This window comes from Dysidea avara, chromosome 15 (genome assembly GCF_963678975.1).
Source record: "Dysidea avara chromosome 15, odDysAvar1.4, whole genome shotgun sequence".
NCBI classification, from domain to species: Eukaryota; Metazoa; Porifera; class Demospongiae; order Dictyoceratida; family Dysideidae; genus Dysidea; species Dysidea avara.
In genome coordinates, this window is record NC_089286.1 from 12,558,410 (window position 1) to 12,576,018 (window position 17,609).

At 38.5% G+C, this 17,609-nt stretch overlaps 2 protein-coding genes across 2 annotated transcripts; both read right to left on the reverse strand.

Annotated features, from left to right (window-relative positions):
• Nucleotides 1-10,096: 10,096 nt before the first annotated feature.
• On the reverse strand, nucleotides 10,097-10,969 carry LOC136245742 (uncharacterized). Its single transcript, XM_066037224.1, has 6 exons — nucleotides 10,900-10,969; nucleotides 10,789-10,840; nucleotides 10,683-10,739; nucleotides 10,525-10,635; nucleotides 10,392-10,479; nucleotides 10,097-10,330 (listed from the first exon to the last, which is right to left on the reverse strand). The coding sequence occupies exons 1-6, from the start codon at nucleotides 10,950-10,952 to the stop codon at nucleotides 10,308-10,310; spliced, it is 384 nt and encodes a 127-aa protein (XP_065893296.1). The 5' UTR covers nucleotides 10,953-10,969; the 3' UTR covers nucleotides 10,097-10,307.
• A 167-nt stretch (nucleotides 10,970-11,136) lies between these two features.
• Nucleotides 11,137-17,055, reverse strand: LOC136245306 (uncharacterized). Its single transcript, XM_066036789.1, has 11 exons — nucleotides 16,748-17,055; nucleotides 16,130-16,219; nucleotides 16,016-16,084; nucleotides 15,830-15,965; nucleotides 15,669-15,783; nucleotides 15,469-15,598; nucleotides 15,276-15,371; nucleotides 15,186-15,227; nucleotides 12,903-12,965; nucleotides 12,602-12,721; nucleotides 11,137-11,319 (listed from the first exon to the last, which is right to left on the reverse strand). The coding sequence occupies exons 2-11, from the start codon at nucleotides 16,160-16,162 to the stop codon at nucleotides 11,137-11,139; spliced, it is 987 nt and encodes a 328-aa protein (XP_065892861.1). The 5' UTR covers nucleotides 16,163-16,219; nucleotides 16,748-17,055.
• Between the last annotated feature and the right edge of the window lie 554 nt (nucleotides 17,056-17,609).

Genomic DNA, 17,609 nt, shown 5'->3' on the forward strand with positions numbered 1-17,609 from the left:
AATCCTTCACAGCCACTTGACAGTATTGGTCAGGTATAAACAAGCGCAAATGTGTACTCAGAACGACCCAAAGTGTTTTCGACAAGGTACTACGAAATGTTTATTTTAGTTAATTTTCTAATGACTGCCTCACTGCCTGATGCCATAGATCATAGACACAACAAATGCTGGTGCGTTCAGTCAAGTGCAGCAAAAAAACTAGCTACAGTTATAGCTTACTTCTTTGGCGGATGCACTTCGACTTTTTTGACGGAAAAACCTATTGTCTTACTTGTTTTACCTTTGATCCTTTGTTTATCGTGGCCATCGTTCATCGGTACGGCTTCCATCAGAGTACATGCACACCACACAATCATTGTGCCCCAACACCAGCATAATTGTAGCTATCAAGTGATTTTAAAGTTTGGGATACACCTCGGGATATGATGCAGCCTGTTTAACATCTGAGAAACTACACAAGTAAGGGTTAGAGTGTTTGTGTATGGTTCTTTCTAGCAATAGCCTGAACTAAAATAACGAACGTAAGTCAGGTTTCCGTATCCCAGTCTGCATACACCTTGTTACTGATTAATTGAATTCAAGCGGCTACAAGCTGTTATAGTACATGCTGCATATCTTTTGGTATACAGAAGCCACTGGTAAAAAGAAAAAAAAAAACAGAATAAAGAAGATCATTATACAACAGTATAAGGCAAACATTGATTTTAAAATATTGGCTTCACAGGGTGTATAGCCCCTTTAGTTTCTTTCATATGATTTCTATGTGGTCTGCACGGGAACGGAGATTTTCCCCCATACGATCTGCAGTCCCTACTCATACTAATTTTGTTCTTACACTTATACATGTAATATTGTGTAGTACCAACAAAGAGTTCATAATATCATACAGTACGATAGTAACTGTATAGTAGGGACCACAAAGGAGTAGGCGTGGCCCACGAAATAATATCACCCAAAAATCAGCCTCAATTTTCCCTTACGACGATTTGGCAGTATTGGTGAGGGAAAAGTAAGCCCAAACAAGCTTTCAGATCGACCCGAAACACTTTCAACAAGTTGCTATGGAATTTTAAAATTTTTTTATTTAACGGAATTTTCTACTGACTGAGTAACTGACTGGCTGACTGATGCCTTCAGACAAGCGTAACTCGATAACGGCTAAGGCTACGAACTTAATTTTTTCACTGTTCGATGTCGCTTCAGCCCGACAGGTGCCTTTTGGCATACCGCAGTATGTACAATGCATTCTTCATGGACTTACCAGTGTCCTCCTTTGTGTCCCATTCATCTTTGCTGACAGGGAAAGGTGTCAATTTGGCAGGAGCATGTGATGGCTTCCCTTCGAAATGGAAACCGTCCGTATTTTTCATCGTGGCTATTTTGATATGCAGAGGTGCTTTTCAAACAGTTCTTGATTCGTACTGCTGTGTAATCGGTAGAACATAGCCGACAGCGAAGCATAATGGATACTTCACTTTTCAGATGATAATTAATATGACTGGGGCACGCGGCACGATTTCTTTCTTTTGGTATGGGTGGATTGTGGAGGTGCTTTCTAACAGTTCTTGATTTGAAATGTTGTGTAATGGATACTTCACTTTTCACACGTAATTGATATAGCTGGGGTGTGCAGTGCCTTTTCAGATGCGGTATGCGTGGGTTCACTAGTCACAATAAAGTTATTTACAAAAAAGTTAACAAACAACTACACGAAAAAATTTGGAATTTTCAACTAGAGTAGGGACCATACATAGCACATCGATAAGAAACAAATTGGAGTAGTTCATGATATTAAATCACTGTAAAACAATAAGAAGTGTTATATCCCTACTGTGCATTTCCGTTATGGTATCTTGAGCATGGTAGGGATATAACACTTCTTATTGTTTTAGTGATTTAATATCATGGACTCCTCCAGACGTCTTGCCATTAATACCATTTGTGTACATAAGGTGATCCAACGCACAATAATGTTTTCAAGGATGGTGTAACTCATTGCCAGGTAACTATAGTGCTCAGTGCTGCTTCAGTTGCGTTCCAGCATTGAAAGACCAAGGTTTAGCCTGTTTCTTGCTACAAGCAGACTTGTTTTCCAGTTCTCTGATGGTGTGTCGGTTCTTGCTAAAGCTGCGGCATTCACTGTCCTGCTCTTCTTCATCAGATCAGTATTGCCATCTCCCAGGCTTAAATTCATTGTTGGTGGCTTTCTATAAATGCAATATATCAATGACAATTAAACTTAGTTGTTATACTGTATAGCGGGGTTTATATTCCAGTACGCTTACACTCGCTTATAGAATTCTGTACATCACTTATAGCTAGGTGATGCGTATATGCCTTGCATATATAATGTTTTCAAAGTTTGACTACCATGGGGGACTTGGTAATATACTGAACCCAAATGAATACTAATTCAAAAAACACATCTTCAAACTATTGGCAGCATGCAATGTAAACGATGACGCGCACAATGCAAGTTCACAATGTATTGTGTACACCCTGTACTCAGATACTTTAATTGCACTAAACCAAAAGAATCTATAGCCCCATACACCAGGCCAGCATTGAAACCGGGTCATGACTGCTTACCCAGATGACCCACTGACCCAGATTGTTATCAAGGTCAGACCGAGATGTAACCCAGATTAATAAGATCGAGGCATGTTCCAAGAGTAGCAATTTGCTATTGCATTGATGATTGTGGCGGATAAGCAAAATAACAGGCCTACTGATATGAATGATCAGGCCTAACCATACAAAGGTTTTGAGGTTGGTTGACCACAACTACGTAGCACATGTGCGGTGAATAGCCAACAGAATTTGATCAGGGAATTTGAATTCTACGATGGGTAAATTTCATTGGCTATTCACTGCACATGTGCTACATAGTCACAGTCAACCTACTTCAAAACCTCTGTAACACTACAGGAATAATCATGCTTCGCACAACTCAGCAGTGACTCAGCAAATAGTGTAAATTTTGCTTTGTAATTGTTAGGATAATTCTAGAATGTTCTTTGTGGTAAACCTGGACATAAGGGCATTTTACTAGTCTCGGTGGTGGCCAGGGCTCCAGTGTGTTACCCATCCCCCCCCCCCCCCCCCCTCCCTCCCAAACTGAAAATCCAGGTTATGGGCATGTATAGTGTTATATTTACCCACCATTATACAGTTATTAAAAGCTGGACTTACAAGGATTCTTGCAAACTGTACTTGCTTGAAATTGCTGCTTTATTTGAAATGTTCCAAATCATTAGAGTCAATGTACTTTAGACTGTTCTCCATATACCCAATGGCTTTTGTCTCTACTTGAAATACATCTATTCACACACAAAAAAGAAAAGAAATAAAATTTACATGATATAATGGCTCAGATCACAAAAATTATTTACTTATGGAATTTTCTATTGACTGACTGACTGATGTTCCCAGACAAGCAGAACTTGATAATGGCTAAGGCTACAGGCTTGATTTTTTCACTGCTAGACATTGCTTCAGCTGGAGTGGCGCCTTTTGGCATGCCACAGTACATCCAACACATGCATCATGGACTTACTTTCTTTGTATCCTTTTCCTTTTGCTGACATTGTTAAACGTTAATTGTGGAAACGCGCATGGCTTGCCAATGAATTATCGATATTTTCTGTAGTGACTGGATTCATAAGCAGAGGCACCTCTTACTGTCTGGTAAAGGAGAGGAGGTTGGACACAGCACACGAGCATATACATTTTGTATAGAAAGTGCAACTACTGTAAACCTTCAGTGAAGTTTGAAGTTAAAGTGTAGCCTCACACACCCAACCCAAAGAGGGCCTGGTGTATGACCCAATCTTGTACTACCCCTAGTATTTAGGTAGCGCCCCCTAGCCTTTATTAAGGACCTGGTGTATAGTACAGTATAATATTATGTTTTTTTGTTCCTTGCCACTTGCAGAACTGTTTACTACATAAAAACATAACTACCATGGTTTGGCTGTATTGGCAAGCAAGACAAATTTTATTTGCTTACACTGCGGTTCAATTAAAATACCATTATACCACTCAGCGCTAGTCCATATTTAAGTGATGAAAAATTTGTGATAACTAGGGCTGAAACGATCACGGTTTTTTCAGTATTCAAGTACTCTCTCTAGAGTTAATGATTGAGTACTCTCGAATACTAGCTACTTGTAGTATTCTCATTTGACATGTTTTATAGTGATCTTAAATAATTTACAGCCTTTCAAAGTATCAACAATGATGCACACACAGTTTTTAAGTACTGATGTTAGTATTCCTGTCAAGAAATTACACCAATCAAACCCAACAACTGTTTTTGTGTCACTCCCTTATGACAAATACATCGTGTGAACTGGATTACGTAATATTAACAAGTACTCAAGTACCAATTTTGCTATTCGAGTACCAAATCCTTAACGAGTACTCACAATTATCAGTGTTTGTTTCAGCCCTAGTGTTAACCATAATAATATCAAGAGTTAATAATAATATACATACCTACATACATACTCACTAGAAAAATTAAACCTATGGCGGGGGGGGGGGGGGGGGGGGGGGGGGAAGAGCCGATAGGACATTTTTAACAGGTAGGTCTGCTTTTCCAGGTACCAATTGTATTGACTCTAATACAATTCTCCCAATAACACAAATGGCCTGATCTAAGTGACTTGCTCTCATGGGCGTGGTAATTATTTTGTGGCCTTCCCTTTCCATCCCAAGTAATGCTGTCAAACTCAATTCCTTTGTTATTAATTCAGTGACTATATTATCCACTGTAGCTAAGAGAATGAACAAAGGCAGCAATGTTGGAACATCTTCTGATGTTGGTAAGATGTCATAATTTCATGATTACATATTTTGTCTACACCTTCTATCATTAATTGCGTCCAACTAAAAGTCAAACAAGCTCCACATGATGCATTCAGCAGGTTGTATATCTGTAATATATATGATAGTGAGTCTAACAAAATAAAAAGTACACACTGCAAAAAGTAAATGAATAATAAAGCTCAACTACTACTGTGAATTATCAAATGAAGCAATGCCACTGCAATGGTTTCACAAGTATCACTGTAATTCCTGTGAATACATTTTGCAACACCTCAGCTAATGAACATATAACAGGCTTTTAGTTTGATACTAGGGACAAAATAATAATTGTATCCATATACTACTTCATGATAAGAGATTACTCAGTGACAAATAATCAATTCAGTTCTGTTTAGCATACCCTGATCAGCAAAATATTGTTCTTATCACAAAATTTGAAATTATCAAGCAATGCACTTTTGCATTTTAATTGCTCAACCTCTCTTCTTTCATTTGTTAACTGCAAATGTGACTGGGCCTGTGATAACAGGGCATGTGGGTGCAAACTACACCCCTTCACACTACAGGTCATATCTCAGTATTAGAACAAAGTATTTGTATTCTGTAACTTGCATCATAAAGCCAATTAATGCTTACTGAGACCTGAAACTTGCATTGTAATAGCATAATGGTATAGAAAATTATGAGTGATGGAAATATGAAAAAAGTAAGCAAAAATCATGTGCCCACATGCCCTATTTTCACAGGCCCAGACACAAATGCATCATTACACCCATAATATCATAATTATTGCAAAGTGCTAGCATAAGCAGAAACTATGATATTAGGGTTTTTTTATCATGATTATGCAAGCATCATCCATAATTATCTGCATTTTCACAAGTAAAGCCAGTATATACAGTGGAGGGAGTCAATCCAACTTGCTTACTTTCAAATAATGTTGGTATCAGTGGTGCTATATAACAATAATTAAGGTTACAGTATAGTTATGGATAATCATTTGAATTGAATGGCCATCGTTACTTTTTGAGAAGACTAAAGAACCATTCCAGCATGGTAAAATGTTTATAAGTGACCATTTCATAGTGTATTTATTACTTTGTGTAGCTACAATGTAGCTTGAGACAGCTGGAGCACTACAATACATTGCCATGCCTACCTGAAAAGGTTTTGTTCAGGTCCAACCAATCAGCCAAATTTTAATTAATAAAATTTTGCAATGAGATGCCTATAAACTATTTTTGTAATTACTGCAAAAGATCAGATACTCTATTAGAACAGTCAAATGGTTAAATAATTTGATCTCAAATATAATGCTAGCTATCTGTAAGCATGGATCACTTAAAACCAGTGTGTTCCTCACCTGTGGGTATAATACCAATATATCTGAACTGCTAGCAGTCTATTATAGTTATGCACTAGCCTAGAAGGGATTTGATAGGTATGCATACAGCTAAATGTTCATTAATGTGACTTACTGATCTATTTTGAAATGGTAATGGCTTGTAACCAAATGTGAGAAGTGATTATTAATTATACACTTGACTCTTGTGTTATTTCAGCGTCTGACTGCTACATTACATTATCTCAATCTTGAGGGCTACCAGGACTGTACATTAATGCATCAAGAGTAGAGGGACTTCCAACCATCTGCCATGTTGATATGCATAGCTAATGCATTAATCCTTAGGGACCAGCGTTTTACATGTACGTCAAAATATAGCCTCACGTGAAAGCCAGCCATTGTACATGTACGTCCAAGTAAACAGGCAGGAAACAAAGAGCTGACCATTGAACCATATTACAGTGTTATTGTCAACCAATTTATTTGATTGCTTAGAACCATTGTACTGGGTTAGATTTAATCATGTTACTGTGAAAGTGTGAACCATTTTAATCTGTTGTTACGAACCATGCATATATTTACTGGAGAACAGTTATACAATATGTGATGATGATTTTCATAGTAATTTTTTGCTTTTATCATTGCATATTGTCAAACACATGTGCAATGACACAAGCACAAAAAAAATTGTTTGTGGGTTTATACAGTGAGCAAGAAGACACAGGACAATTGTATGTAAATTATAGCCATTACAGTTGTGCATGATTACCACTTCACGACCAGTGGTTCAATCTATTTAGCGTCCATTGTATAACATCAAGACACAGGACATCAAAGTGCAACTTGATAATGAAGGTTTAACACTTTTATAAGTACTTATAGGTATTTAGTATAGGTAATCACACACATTTGAGTGCAATTTTGGCTGTTACGAGCACAATTATTCCATAATTGCACGAAAATGCGTGTGATTGTCTACTAATCACATAGTGACCACCCTTCATGGTTTGCACCCTTCATGGTTTGTAGTAGTGTCACTGCTTGAAGTATCTTAGTTTACTACAGTGGTATATCTCCAGTATATGGAACAGTTAATTGTTTGTTATTTTAGTAGTTTTTCAGTAAACCCACATTCACTGATGTTTTACTGAGAGTTTAAAACTTAGTAAAATAATTATGTTCCATATACTTAAGTTTACTGACACTTTACTATCAGTATAACTACAGTAAGGCATCTTAACAAATTAGTAAACTAAGAACCTTCAAGCAGTGTGTTGCACCGATAATCGGTTCAATAATCGGTATCGGCCGATATTGGCTACTAGCCGATTAATCGGTTTTGATTAAATCAAGGCCGATGTTAATCTCCACTACGCTGTGTAGTATAATGATGAGGGGGAGGCTAGACATAAGTTATTTGGCATTTTAATCAAGTTATGTGTTAATGGTTTAGCCGTGACTACAAGCCATGCCCATAATAAACTGTCAGGGTTTAGGCCATGCCCAACAATAAATTGAGGTTTTTAGGTTTCTATGTAGTACCAGCCACTTGTCTCAACTGTATAGCAGTAGTAAAATGTACTTAAAACCTGTTTACCATGAGTAACTTTTACTTGTGGTATACATCTAACTTTACATTTTAGCCTAGAATGAGCTGTATATCAATGGTCTTGTCACTAATATGAGCCATTTAATAATGATGAAGATGAGTGTTAGTGTTATTAGTGTATATCGGATCGGTTATCGGTATTGGCTAATTCTGTTGCTTAATATCGGTTATCGGAATAATCGGCTAATTTGGATATCGGTGCAACACTAGTTTGTAGTACACATCTATCCAGTTCTATGTGGCCATTAACTTCTACCAGGTGATTGCATCATCCTTCTTTGTATCACATCATTTGTTGTTGCACTTAAAAGGCTTCACGTGTCAGTAATTCTGATTGGCTACTCAAAATGTCTACATATGTTGCACTTAAAAGGTTTCTATTTGTCAGCTTCTTTGATAAGCTATTCATTATACCACTTTCTTGTTGCACTTAAAAGGCTTCTGATATTCCCTATTTTATTGGCTACTTTACAGTGCAATTACAGAAACAAGGCCATGCGATTTGGGATTAATTGCATGATTGTATTACAGAGCATGCAAATTATATAAGCAACGAAATTACTATAAAGTTGTATAAAAGTACAAAATTTTTGTGGAACCTTATAAGGTGTATGATTTGTGCTACATTAAAATGATTGCCTTATACAATTTGTGTTGCATGGTCTGGAAGACATAATAAAAACTCCCTTCTATGTTTTATGAATTAATTACATCAGTTTTACTCTTCTGAATGTGGTGCAATATTTCTATGGCACGTACAAATAACATGTATATATACATTGCATCAAGACACACAATATAGGTGTGTTGTGCAGCCAAGAAAGCCAGCGCAACACACTTTAACAGGAACAACAAAAATGCAACTTTCACGTTATTTATGTTCCACAATGCATGGCCCTGCAAAAGCACACAATTTTTGCATTATAACTGCCTGCCACTTAGGGTATAGGCCATGCATGCACACAGCAAATTTCATGCATTCATGAGATAGGTGCATCAATTTGATGTCCCCTACTTCTTAATTGCATGTTTTGATGCACCACCCAATACATATAAAGTGACATAGTAGCCATGCAGGATTGTTTGAACTGTGCTTTCCCAACAGTCGAGGGTACAGTCCCTGAGAGACTTTGAATACAATAATAGCTATATAAACTCATGCCATGCCTGTATAATACTCCAATAGAACAACCACTAAGTACTTCCCCTAGTGGGATAGTTACTAATATATATATATATATATATAGGCTAGTGGTAAACACCTCGTACAGGCTCTGCCTTCTGTGTACACCCTCCAGTGCCTAACTGGTAAAAGTAGATAAAAACATCAAAAACATATATTTAGCTAGGTGTCACACTAAATCTATGAGAATTTTCTAAAAATCTTGAGATTGAGGTGCTATATGCTTGTGAGACCTTTAGATTGAAGTTGAAATTGTGAGTCTCATGGCAAATCCTCGTATGTTGGCAGGTCTGCATACTCTGAACACATGAAAGTGCTTCAATATAATGTACATTTTTAGTTTGCGTACCTTAGGCCACTCCAATTGGTATACCGGTTTCTGGTCCTGTTCACTCTGAAAGGGGTATGCGAATTTTGTCATTATTATTATATTGTTGTTAAAAACTTAAAACTACTGAATACAGCAAGTCAAGGTACTAAGTTACTTCTTAGGAATCACTGGCTTGTCAGAACAGCTAGGGCATTGAGGATACCTGTCCCTTGGAACTGAATCCATGCTAGCTGCACAGTAAACGCAGATTGGAGCATACTTCGCGAAATACACGAAATACAAACTGAATGGCTTCTATAAAAATACTTAGAAGCCAAAAAGCCATACAAACCACTTATAAGGTATCACTTACACTTAACACTTACCAGGATGTGGTAAAAGTAAGCCAACAAGCAACGCAACATGCGCCAATAAGTGCGATTGGCATTAAATAGAGTATGCGCAATGACTGATCTAGACATTTATGATACTTTGGTGTGGGCGGGGGACCAGAAACCGGTATACCAATTGGAGTGGCCTTATGGTTAAATGTTGCTCAACCAAAAAGCACATGCAGGTTAATGGTTTTGGTTGGTGTACTTGGCAGATCTAGGGAAGCTTGCAAAACCAACCAATTGCTTTGCATTTCTAAGTGAAGCTATACAATAATTGTGTAGGCATTTTAGCACTTATTTACCTGCAGTGGGGTGATTTTAGACCATTGCTGTAAGGTACAAATTGGCCACTCATTTCATGGAACCATCTAAGATCACATTGCTTAACAACTGAGTATCAGTTTTTGGGCATGCATATAAAGGAATTCATATTTAACAGCTATATTTCCATTTGTCAAATCAAAAACTAATGTTAAAGTACGTATACAGCACATGTGCATGCATGTGTAGAGTTCATTATGGAAACAAAAGTAAACAAACGTAAAAAAAGAAATCAAGTTAAAACAAGCAAACCAATAAAAAAAGAAACATAAGAAAGAAGACATGCTATAGCAAACAAAAGAAATTAAAGAACTTTAAGGGTTTCTGTGGCAGTATCCTACAAAGGGTATTGACATCATGTCATGTTATATATTGCCACATGTTAATATACTACTCACCTATCAATAATCCTCTGGTGTCACCACCTGGTGTTTTCACTTTATTTAATTTTTTGAGCACCATATTGGCGCTACTTTTTTCCATAGTCTATCAAAAAAATTTAAATACAATCAATGCACTACCTTCACTTACGACCAAAGTTCCCCCCTTCTCAATAATTAGCTGATGCACAGTGCCATATGGAAGCAACAGATCCAGCAGCTCTTGCTTAGAACAGTTGCTGGACAATCCCTTTATAAACAGCTACAGAAAGAAAATGAACCAGTTACCTCTACTTAAACCACACCCACTGTTTGTTTATCACAATCATGTCCCCCTCCTCCATGTGCTACAGTCCCCTCCCAAGCCTTAATAGACAAAAGGATACCAATGTCAATAATCCCGTTATTTTCATACTGTGGTATGTGATGATCTCCGCTTCCTGGGCTTTGAGCTATCCTCCCCTGGACTGGTATCATGACAACAGTATTGCGTAAAACGTTTCTTACAACAACATTTGACTAGTACCTTAATGATGGTTCTTGTGTGCTACTGGGAAGTGTATTATTCAAAATATCCATTCGTTTTCCCCATGTCAATTGCTATTAATGACACACAGCAAGTACTGACCATGACAACACAAACACACGTAATAGATTCATGATCAAAATAAATGACTAGAATTCTCAATATAATTATAGTGTACATGATAAGGACTACAGAGAAGCCACTAACCTCACTGCTATCCTCTTCCTCGATACTTTTCTAATCATTGAAAATTATAGTGTACATGATAAGGACTAGAGAGAAGCCACTAACCTTGCTGCTATCCTTATGTGCATCAGCATGTTCTTTGTGGCCATTGTTGGCTTTGGTTGTATGTTTGTGTGTGGGCACTTGTGGAGGGTGGGACTTTAGTCGATAATCCCGATAAAGAGGATTTTGAGGCTGCAGGTATACATACATACATAAGTACATGTAATTTTGTATACTAGTTAAAGCACCACACAAAGTTCACTACTGGAAATAAAGCATGAGGGTGTGGCCTGAGTGCTTTATTTCCTGTAGTGCAAGAGAAACCCGGTGCTTTAACCGATTCAATGTATGAAACTCTTGTGAAATATGTACAAACCCTCACAGAAAACATTTGATAATTTGTTCATAGTGCATGAGTACTGCGGACTTCCAACAAGGTTCGTTTGCCTCTCTGTTCATCTCTTGATCACGTCATGTAAACTCACACAAGACAAACAGCATGGACAAGATGCATGTGAAGCAACAGTACTTAGATAACAGTGCGCATAATTCCCTTTGAGGTCTTTAAAATCCACTAAGAGACCTGCTATCAGGTTCTTAAAATGGTTAGAGACCTGCTAGCAGAAAGACCTCAAGCATTACAAATCTCACTTTCGATCAATAAGATTTGCTCATGTAGGCTAACAGCCCACAGTGGGTGACCAGTCACCCAAACCAACAGTATTTCAACCATTCCATTCCTTTAATAAGCAACCCAAAAGGAATTTCTATTATGGGAGGGTATATTGCTGTAGCCATGTTTGTTACAATAAACGGACATATCCAGAAAAATTACGGAGATTCTAAATAACTCCCACTATTTTTGCATAGTGCTTTAAGCTCGGTGTTTTGTCTACGGAAAAGTCTTTGCATGAAGTTTACTAAAGACTAAAATGGATAAGCCTCCTTGTAAAATTGTAGCTTCGTGTTATTGCTAAAAAGGGTGTGGTCCGATGTGAAATATTTATCACTGCGCTCAGCCCACACTGGTAGTAATGCGACAGCCAAACTGCCATCGTATCGACTTTAGATAGAGCCCAAGCCACATCTTCTAACTGTTTACACACAATTTCTTGACAATGCTGTAATGCCACGCCGGCCATAGCATTCAATTTTAACACTTTATAAGCTTACCACACCATATTGCATAGGCTTTTCCATTATAATACAATCCTAAATGTGCTAACCCTAAAAGTGAGCAATTTTTACAGTGATTATTCATGCTTGCCTAAGAAACCCAACAAATAAGGTAAGTTTTCCCTTGTCAAGCTTGTCTAAGCTGACCATTTAGATGCCAGTTGTTAAGCATGCGCGTGCGGCCTTAAGGGTAATCTATACAAGCAAAAATAAAGTTGTATATTGTCTTAGCAACAGAACAAATCTTGCTTTCAGCAGCTATGACTGACTATTTACATGAAGTGCAGTATAAAGTTACTTGTTTGTGTTGTTCCTTCATTTTCGATAGCACCAAGCTGCTGATGTCAGCTGTATTCCCTTCCTGCTCTTGCATACTAACCAGGTAGCACGTGTGACAGTCACCTTCAGCTGGAGCAACCTATGGATAGTGATATGCATAATTTGCAGACAGTACACTTGAACTCTAGAAGCATGCACACACACGCCCCCATACTTGCTTCCTCACCATGCTTTATCTACTCACCCATTCATTAACACACAGACACAGATGCACATACGCACACAGTACACATATAATACATTACTCATACACTACACACCTCAGATATAATATGAAGGTTCACGACCTTGTCCTTGGTCCTATCACTGAACAGCCAACGAGCCTACACAGTTACAACACCATCACATTGATAATGCAGTAGCCTGCCATTGTCTTATTGCAGGCTGAGCAGATGTGTGCATGTTGTAGGAAATATTTGTCATGTAGATTAATAGAACAGACTGTGGGTATATAGAACAGTAGATAGTTAATTAGAGTGTATGATCTTAGGCTATTAGTGTATGAATGTTGTGGCACATTTATTCAATTAGATCGCATGCTGTTAATTGTCAATCCAGTTATCACATGGCACTGCGAGCAGCTGAAAAACCTGCCGAAGGAGCCACTAGCCAAATCCCGTTGATAACCACAGTTCTGGTTCCCTGGTGCTGGTTAGAGGCACCCGTGCAGGTACCTGTGCGAATTTTAATTACATTTGTTTCCGCTATTGTTTTCCTACTGGGTGTAGGGGGACCCGATGTCGACACCGCCGCATGAAGCTGCTCCAGGTCCCTCCTACACATTCAGATTGAGTGATTTACCCAAGTTAGATCTTCAAGTTGATAGAGGAACTGATTTCACCACCTGGCGACTACAGTGGCGATCCTACTGCAACCTATATGGATTGACAAGCCAGGAAGCCTCGAAGCAGGTAGAAGCATTAAGTTTGTGTTTTTCACTAGAAACTCTCTCGGTAGTCCAGAACCTGGGGCTTACAACCGAGCAAAGAAATGATGTAACTGCAATTACAGAGGCGCTTCAGCGCTACATTGATGGTCACTTAAACGAAACCGTTGAACGCCACAACTTTCTTTGTAGGGTGCAGCAACAGGGAGAAACTTTTGATGACTTCCTGATAGCGTTGCGCAAACTGGCTAAGACGTGCAAATTTTGTTTGCTCAGAGGCGTGTTCAGAGAAGAGCATTCGTGACCTACTCTCGCGTGGCCAGACCTCTATTTCTCAGCACGACGCTTATCGATAAAAATTATAAGCGCCTGCTCGAAATAGGGTCTGGTCTGGTTTGCATAGGCTACTCGTTTCTAACACCCCCAACCGCAGTGGAGGGTGTTAATGAATTCCAACACCTTTTCGCCCACAAACATTCAATATTCGAATTAGAAGTTCTTTTAACACTAGCTCTTGTAAGTTAACGTGTTGAGTAGAGTTCTAGGTAGGGTCTGCTTCACTGCCACGTACTGCGAGGAATATTGGCTACGCTTAGAAAGGTGGTAGGTTTAATCCCACCCGTCAGTGCGCCTCTCAGTATGTTGGCAGTGAAGCAGACCCTACCTAGAACTCTACTCAACACGTTAACTTACAAGAACTAGTGTTAAAAGAACTTCTAATTCAAATATTGAATGTTTATGGGCAAAAAGGTGTTGGAATTCATTAACACCCTCCACTGCGGTTGGGGGTGTTAGAAACGAGTAGCCTATGCAAACCAGACCCTATTTTGAGCAGGCGCTTATAATTTTTATTGATAAGCGCCGTGCCGAGAAATAGAGGTCTGGCCACGCGAGACTAATTCGTGACCAACTCATACATAGAAGGTGCCAGTGACGGCGATACGATCGAAGACTTGCTGCAAGAGAACAACCTTACGTTGAATAAAGCTATAAGCATATGTCGTAGCCGCGAAGCTGCAAGGAAAAATCGAACTGCAACCCACTTTTGAGCAATAAAGTGAGCTAACCCGAGTTATCACTTCTGGGTTCAACCTGGTTTAAAGGGACTCTACGTCAGTATTGTTTACTTGGCGAAGCTGTTTAAGTTTATGACTGCAATATTACTATGTGGATGTAATTAATAAACTCGTGGGCGACCATGTCTAAAACTACTTGTAATATCATACTTCTGCTTCTGTGAATGGATAGCGAGAAACAGCTGCATGGAATAAACACTACACAACAACTTGAATATGCTCTACAGCAATTGCTATCTAGTGCCTGTTTAATCATCTGCCACACTGTTGTGCAGCTGGGAAAACATGTTGGGATATGTTTCACCTGAATAACTATCATTGAACAAGCCCAAATTCAGCAGTTTCTTGTCCACTTGCTGTAAAAGTGCATATAATTACGGTTATGTAATGATTTCACAGGATGTGTAATAATGCATGGTTGAATGGCTTCGATACCGGCAGAGTGTCCCTTTAAAGTGACCATATGAAAAGGGCGTAACTGGTATTTTAGATGGTTATCATGGTATCCAATACCTTAATACCTAAATACCTTCCAACCCTACAAATTGGTGCTAGAACACATCTGTACCACAACCACACACCTCTCTGTTCACTTTATCACAGCTCAAACAACACTTGATGGCCTGTAACAGAACTATAGTGGCTGTGGCTAGTTACAGTATTTAACTAACCTGCCGGGGATAGTAGAGGTACTTGTCTGGTATATCCCTCAATAGGGATACTGAACACTCCTCATAGTTACCGTAGTCGATAAAGTAAATCTTCACCTGTAGGTAATGTATATTTCATTTCTGTATGGATGGGTCATTTATAGAATACATGCATTGTATAGTAATAGCCCAGATTAAATATCATGCTACTTACACGAGATAGCGATACAACATGAACCACTTGTGCTCTGTGCCAGTGATTATCACCAATGAATAATGCACAACAGAGTTGACCATCCTTAACATTACTGATTCGCTGGGCTATGCAGTGATCTACATCAGCCCTACAGATAAAGATCAAATCAATGATCATGCAGCACCAGATCAACAGCTATCAACAACAAATCAACATACTTGATAGAATGGCTGATTACAGACAGTACTCCTGCACTGCTTTGGCCAACCAATCTCACGTAGAAATGTCCTTGGACAGTCATTGCAGAGACTACATATCCTGATACTGTTTCTCCTATGAAATAGATAATGTAATCACTAAAGGTAGGCCTAGGGTTTACCTGGCTGCAATTTTTGTTCTCTTAACGGCAACACAATCTTGCTGCTGACTTGGTGTTTCACTGACTTTATAGCATTAGCCAGTGAGAACGTAGTATCAGCATCTGGCAATGTTGATTGCTCTAACATTTCTGACACCTACCACACAAAAATATTATTAATTTTACAATGACCATAAAGTTACACACCTGGTTTAATATGGAATTCTTACTGGCAGATGGAATACCTGCAGGGTACTGCATAGCCATGGACATCACCTGATGAGTTGTAGTGAGAAAAGTTACTATGACAATGTGACTGACCTCTCCCATCTGATTGTTCAGATGACTGCACATTGTCCCCAACTGTTACAGCCTCTCAACCTTTATCTCGGCCAGTCCGTCAATTAACATCTTATTAGGGTTATTAATAATAATAACAATAGCCATATGATAACAGAAGCAACCATAAGTTAAGAACACATGCACAACAACTGTTTTTCCTAACAATAATATATTTTTTACCAGTAGAATGTAAGAAATATGGATACATGCATATGGTATGTAATGGATTATTCCCATGTCATATATGTGTATGCGTATATATGAGACAAAGTGAGTTGGATGAATCACAAAGAAAATAATTTTCTCAAACAAAGAGGTTTATTCCATACTGCTTGAAAAGGGAGAAAGTGTGAACAGCTAATAAGCATGCACAGCCTTGCGATCATATCATAATGGTGCATGGCCATTACCTTCAAATATCCTAGGGTAACCTTATTGTGGTATTACAAATTTACACCTTGTGTTGTCAGCCAAAAGAAATGGGACACAATGAAGGACAAAGTTAAGCCATGTATTGCACATACTGTAATTGGGTGAAGGGGCACATCACCTTCACCTTACTGTAATTGGTGAAGGGCCTTCCTCCACAGTACTCACCTTCTCTCTTTCATTGATGTATTCTCTTAGCTCGGTCATCGCCTCCCTCAATAGTCTAATGGACTGCCCATAGCTATATACAATGACATGATAATGCCAGTACATTATGTGACACACCAACTGCCAAATGATTTGACACACTGTATATTGTTGCCACGTTTCACTACTTTGTGTTGTGCATTGATACTTAGCACAGTAACCACTGGCTCATATGAAATATTTTTAAGCATTGCTCAAGTGATTGGTTCGCATGGGCTTGTCCTATCCCCCTCCTGGGTTCTGATTAGGCCTAGTGCTGATACACCATGATATCAGTATCAGATTTGTTCAAAACACTACTCAGTCTACACCCACATTGTTTTTTATGACATCTAAGTTTCCTATAGCAAGCAAGAGTTGTGGGAAATGAAACAGTTCAAATGTGAGATTTGAATTAAATCAAAGCAAGAGTTCATAAAATATATAGGGAGGGAGAGTATCCAACACTATATTGCCCCATCAAACTGCACTGCATTATATTGTTATGCAATGCTTATCATCACCCATAGGTGTTAACTTGCTTCAAGATCTGCAAGCGCACGATAGCTTTATACTAGGTGTTTAAATTAGGCATAACTGGCGGATCCTTTTTTTATTTTTTAGTGCGCATAAACGTGTGGAGAAAAATGAAGATAGCAATACTGATTGGATGAAGAAGAGCAGGACAGTGAAGGCTGCAGCTTTAACAAGAAACCAGACACACTATCGAAGGATCGGAAAAGAAGTCGGATCGCAACTGAAGCTGTACTAAATACCGTATAGCTAGTAATTTTCGAAAGGTTTTTATTTTCGGATATTTCGAAGAGGCCCTTCTCTTCGAAAA